Raw genomic sequence first — 6,291 nt, 5'->3', positions numbered from 1 at the left:
GGTGGTGGTGGTGGTCAGTTACGGTCCTTGAAAAACGAGGACAACTGAGATGTACGGGAGTGGAATGCCTCATCCTGGGAGCAGATGCAGCAGAGGCAAAGGAATTGGGAATAGGGGATAGCATTTTTGCAGGAAGGTGGGTGGGAGGAGGAGTATTCTAGGTAGCTGTGGGAGTCGGTGGGCTTGAAATGAATATCGGTTTCGAGGTGGTTGCCCGATATGGAGACAGAGGTCCAGGAAGGGGAAGAGAGGTATTAGAGATGGTCGAGATAAACTTAAGGTTGGGGTGGAAGGTGTTGATGAAGTGGATGAACTGCTCGAGCTCCTCGTGGGAGGAGGAGGCGGCGCCGATACAGTCATCAATGTAATGGAGGAAGACATGTCCATCCTGGGCCTCCTGCAGTGCCACAACGATGCTACCCGAAGGCTGCAGGAACAGCAACTCATTCAGCTTGGGAACCCTACAGCCCAATGGTATCAATGTGGATTTCACAAGGTTCAAAATCTCCCCTCCCCCTACCGCATCCCAAAACCAGCCCAGCTCGTCCCCGCCTCCCTAACCTGTTCTTCCTCCCACCTCAAGCCACACCCCCATCTCCTTCCGACTAACCTCATCCCGCCCCGTCGACCTGTCCGTCCTCCCTGGACTGACCTATCCCCTCCCTAACTCGCCACCTACACTCACCTTTACTGGCTCCATCCCCACATCTTCCACCTGTTTGTTTCCTCTCCACCTATCCTCTCCACTATCCCTCTTCTATCCACCTCCCACTCTCTCCCTATTTATTTCAGAACCCCCTTCCCCTCCCCCTTTTCTGATGAAGGGTCTAGGCCCGAAACGTCAGCCTTTCTGCTCCTATGATGCTGCCTGGCCTGCTGTGTTCATCCAGCCGTGCACCTTGTTGTCCAGGATGTTAGAAACTTAGCTTTTGTGATACTTTACGGCAGCTTACTTTTGTTCAACAACAGTGGATCTCTTCCAGTAAATGGTAATACTTTCAATTGGAAATTCAGTATTCTTGTCTTTATATCCTCCTCCCAATATCCATTATGACTTCATCTGAAAAAAACCCTATAATTTTGCAAGGTTATCAGTGAACCAATATCTGAATAAGAGTATCCAATTGAAGGATGTTTTAAACCTTTAACAAGAAAAGCAGGCTGACCATACTGTCCAGTATTTCTCACTGCCCATCTACAAGTCATAACTTCAATTTCTCCATCCCACTCACACCATTTCTACCTAGCAAGGCTGTAGGTCAATTTAACAAAACTGCATCTGCACACATATCCAGCCCATGCCAGCACTTTGAAATGCCAGCTCACCAATCATCACCTCTCTCACTCTTCTCTATAGAATACCCACTCAGTTGCAAACAAGACCTACTTGTCCCCTTAGGTCATTTTAAAGAACGTCAGATTTCACTCCTGTATCCTTTCGATATTGATCAAAAAAAAGTTGCTGATCATGGCAGAATGAACACGTGCACAAGTTGATTGCCATTGTTCCCTTCAAAACAGTGCCTGCACTTCCAAACATGTTAAACAAACTTCCAAGCTCTGCATTCCTTTAGCCCTACATTTGAGATTGCCTTCAACGGTCTACATTCCAAGTTATGAAAATTCAGCTTCTAAACACTTACTCTTCCTACAAGATGATTCCTTCTACCAAGTTTTAGTCTCTTGTTTCAGAATAGAATCCCCAGAGTACGGAGGCCAGCCACTTGGCCCATCGAATACACACAGATCTTCTGAAGAGCACCTCACCCAGACCCAGCTCCTTACCCTATCCCCATAACCCTGCATTTCCCATGGCTAACTGACCTAGTCTGCACATCCCTGGACATCATGGACAATTTACCATGGCCATCTACCTAAACCCGTACATCTTTGGGCTGTGGGTAGAAACCAGAGCACGCAGAGGAAATCCACGTTGACACAGGCAGAGCACCCAAACTCCACAGAGACGGTCATTCGAGGTGAATTGAACCAGATCCCAGTGGCTAGCATCGCCTTGTCTGTCTTAATGCCCTACTTAACCCACCCACAAGGTGCCTTGTGATGTTACTATGTTAAAAATGTTATGTAAAGGTAAATGCACGCTGTTGGATCCCAGCAGCTCTGTCATGTCGGCTAAGCTGGTTAGCGCCATTGCAGTCACCCAAACCATCTTCCACTTCATTTGGAGGTCTAAGATGGACCATGTCCACAGGGACACCATTTACAAAACTCTGGATAAAGTGGGGAAGAACATACCCAACAGTGCCCTCATCCGGATAGCTACCTTCGTGTGTAGCTACATCAAGCTGTTTTCAGATCCTCGGTATGCAAACACCAAGCGTCACTTTGTACTGAGGGTCTACTTGGCCCCGGTGTTACGAACAATGGTCTAGCCTCGTTGCCATGGAATACTCGAAGTAGTTGGCCCACTCCATATTACCTCCTCTTAGTTGAGAAATTCGCAAAGAAGAAAAAAACCTCTGATCACAAGTCCATCAGGAAGCGGCAAGCACGAAGCATCCTTGAGACTCTGCGGGAAAAATACAGGGTGGACCCTGTCCGGTTGTTCCCTGAGCAGACTGTTGTAGTCAAGTGGCAGAATGCCTCATGACCAGAACTTTCTACCAAGCACCTAGACATCACCTAACTGGTGGTGAGAAGTGCACTACCTGTGATATCCTTCACGTATGCTCGGACTCTCCTTGCCACCACTGCAGTGTGGGCTGGTACAGACTGTCACACATCTTCTGGTGGAATGTGCCTTCGCAAAGGAAGTCTAGACAGATGCAGTGGTTTTTGTTGAGGTACTCTGCTTTACTGTCATGTTCCCCAAGACACAGGCTGAGATAAACATCAATTGTGCCTGGAGGATCATCAACTCAGTGAAAGACAGACACTCTTTAGTCTGTCTGAAATGTGTTGGTCTTCCGGAGCACAGAGTGGACATTAACAGTGTTACAGACTGACACATTCAAAGTTCAGGATTGTGCGCTGAAGTACATATTAAAGCTTGGGGCAGCTGTTGCCAAGGCACAGTGACGAAAGACAACCATCTAAAGTCTTTCTGCCAGAATTAAATTGGGGTCCATTCAGTTTTCAAACAACTACCACCCCCCACCATTGGCTCAAATACATGTAAATATAAAGGATTGTACAAGTAAGGAACACCTTTGGTTTGTTTGTTGGATAAAGTCAACCACTAACATTTGTTTGTTTCTGCATATGCTACTGTACAGAACCAAACTGCTTTTGTGACTAAAGATATTTTTATGAATAAAGTATATTTTTGAAATTAAAAAAAGGTTAGTTTGAGATGCAGAATGACAGTGTGGGGTCAATTCCCACAGTTACCCTAAAGTACTTAGCAACATGTCCCCTAGCCTGAGGTATTGTGACCCTCATGTTAAACCATCAGTATAATGAGAGAGCAGCCCTATGATCTGGTGAGACTATAGTGACTTTAATCTATATTAAAAGAGTTAGAGTTAGTCTTGTGTTAATTTCAATTTTAGCTCTAAATCAAATCAAATTACCAGATAGTACCTTCTTGAACCAAAGTAGGCTCCGCTTAAAATCAGAGACAAGAAAGAAAACTTGCTTTATGAAAAGAAGCCATTTCAAGTAATTGCTTTGTCGATTTTAGTGTATCGGGCAGGCAGGTTATTCGGCAAAATTCTTTCAATGATATACTTAGACATACAGCTTCATTAGTTTAAAACTAGCAACGCTACATATTTAGCGTCAATAGATAATTTTGCAGCCAACACTTCGGATTTAAAATGATTTCGCCTCATTAACAAGTGTTTTTTATGTATACTCAATGTAACATGAAATAAATCTATGAACAGATTAAAACAGTGAGAACAAGTAACGAACAAATTATCTTCAATGGGAAAATAAAGTAGGTAGTTTAAAAGTGATCCAATGCAATACTTGGCTGATAAAATTCTGCTGTGAAAGGAGTGCGTTCTCGACAGCCACTATCCTAAAGCTGCCCTGGGAGAACACTGCACGACTAGACCCACAACTTCCCTAAACATGACAACAAGAATTCTGAGAGATCCCTTCTAAGGATTTTGAGAGACGGTTCACAATGACGGGATAAGTGGGCTGCGATCCAGACTGGGTAGGACAACCGTGCGGTTCTGTATGGCAGCACTTACCAGCTGTCCTCCTCCGCGGTCCCGAAGTCCGGCTCCAGCTCTAGGACATCCTCCTCCAGATATACCGGCGGCAGCTGCTGCTCCCCCGGGAGGACACTGCTCAACAATGCCTCACAATCGGCCACGAGCGGGTCACTGGGACTCAACTCCACGTCCAGAACATCACGGGTGGAGGCGGACAGATCGCCGTTAGCCGGAGGGGGCGGCCCATCCCCGCCGCCGCCGACGAGCACCTTCCCCCCTCGGCCGCTCCGACACCGGAGCTGCTCGTTCTGCAACTCCAGCTTTTTGACCAAATCCTGCAGCTTTTTCACCTCCTTGTCTGCATCGAGCAGCGGTGTGACGATGGCAGCCGCGCATCCCGGGCCGGTTGGTGCCCGGGGGTCAACTCCCGCCTCGGGCTCGGCTGAACTCGGTCCCACCATTTGTTACAGTCAGTGCCGCTCACACAACAACCTTTCGCACCAAACCCGCCACCATCTTAGATAAAGACGACCTCTGACACCACCCCCCCAAGGTCCTCATTTCGGGCATGCGCAGAGCCCGGTTGTAGCGTGGGCGCATGCGCAGAGCCCGTGAGCTGAGGTCGGCGCCAAATTGGACGACGGTTTCAAAAAAATTAATGAATGAAATGTGTCGGCAACAGCCAATTGGGAAACACGGAAGATGATGCATCTCCCAATTACTACACGCGAAAAGCCAGACGCTACTTTTGCTGGAAACAAAACAACGTTGAAAAGAATACTATACAGAGAAAGTTGGAGAAACTCAGCAGGTCTGGCAGCATTTGTGGAGAGAGACACAGTTTAGGTTTCGAGTCCGGTCTCTCCAGACTTGCTGAATTTCTCCAACATGTTGTGTTTAAGATTTCCGGCACCCGCAGTATCTTGCTTTTATTTTAACGTTGAAACGACAGCGGATCAGCGTGCAAGTTCGTAACTGTTCTCTAGAATGAGCGTCACTCAACTGCTCTTGCATAGAGGCTGATACGTCCAGATATATCATTATTCTGTTGAGTAAAGTCAAAAGAACAAACCAGATTTTACTAAGCAAATTTCAATTAACATTCCAATAGCTCAACAGGTTCATTGATGCATCATTGATAATTTCTAACTAACAGAGGGCTTTTGATGTTTATGTTGCATATATGGTTTCTCAAAATATGCTTAATATATATCATGTAATAAATGTGTTAGAGAAATTGAGCCCATTAAGGTAATGGGGCATTAGTTGAATGGATACCAAGTTTGCCATGGGCCAGAAAGTGTCACATTGAGTTCTGTGTGTTAACAATCACTGGCAACTTGTAAGGTATAGTACTGCCACTAATCCTCTATTTTGTTCTTTTAAGGTAAAACATTAAATGAGTTAGATTGCCTCTGGATCATCCTTTCTGAAATTTTAAATCAACCTGTTTGAACATGTTATGACACACATCCTTGGCAGGTGGGACTTCCTAGCCTAGAGATAGAAATTCACCCAGGCTCCACAGACAGCATCTTCCAAACCCACAACCACTCCCATTTAGATGGATAAGGGCAGCAAATACACATGAACACCATGACTTGCAAGTTCCCTTCCAAGTCACTCATCAACCTAACTTGGAAATACATCGTCATTCCTTCACTGTTACTAGGTTAAAATCCTGGAACTCCCTCCTTATAGTGGCATTGTGGGTGTATCTACATCAAATGGATTGCAATAGTTTGGAAAGGTAGCTCATCACCACTTTCTCAAAAGCACAGTGGGATAGGGAATAAATATTAGGTCAGCCAGCATTGCGCATATCACACCGGACTCAAAACCAGAACTGTGTCTCTCTTCACAGATGCTGCCAGCCCTGCTGAGTTTCTCCAACTTTCTCTGTATTACCACTGCTCTACAAAAGCCCTAGTCATTGTTGCTAGATATTTTTAATCAACCTGTTCAGATATGTCAAAAAACCTCTGGAGCAGGTTGGAATTGAACGCAGGCCTTCCCAGGGTTTGGGACACCATCACTGCACCACATCAACCTCTTAAACTTCTTTTCTATCAACCTATTCAGATATACCATTAGAGCAGGTGAGACTTGAACGTGGATCTGCTGGCCTCAAATCATCCTTTTCACTCTTTTAAAGGCCAAATTA

The 6,291-nt window shown here is 45.7% G+C and overlaps 1 protein-coding gene across 2 annotated transcripts in view; it reads right to left on the bottom strand.

Annotated features, from left to right (window-relative positions):
* Positions 1–4,743, bottom strand: part of zgc:66447 (SLAIN motif-containing protein-like) — a 45,389-nt gene extending 40,646 nt beyond the window's left edge. For both annotated transcript variants that reach the window (XM_020517515.2, XM_020517516.2), the window contains exon 1: positions 4,164–4,743. In XM_020517515.2, the coding sequence (XP_020373104.1) occupies positions 4,164–4,588 (425 nt within the window). In that variant the 5' untranslated portion in view covers positions 4,589–4,743. The remainder of the gene's footprint in view (positions 1–4,163) is intronic.
* Positions 4,744–6,291: the final 1,548 nt, after the last annotated feature.

The sequence above is a fragment of the Rhincodon typus genome, chromosome 14, assembly GCF_021869965.1.
Source record: "Rhincodon typus isolate 14 chromosome 14, sRhiTyp1.1, whole genome shotgun sequence".
NCBI lineage: Eukaryota > Metazoa > Chordata > Chondrichthyes > Orectolobiformes > Rhincodontidae > Rhincodon > Rhincodon typus.
Note: the sequence above shows the minus strand (reverse complement) of the source record. Positions and strands in the feature narration are given on the sequence as shown.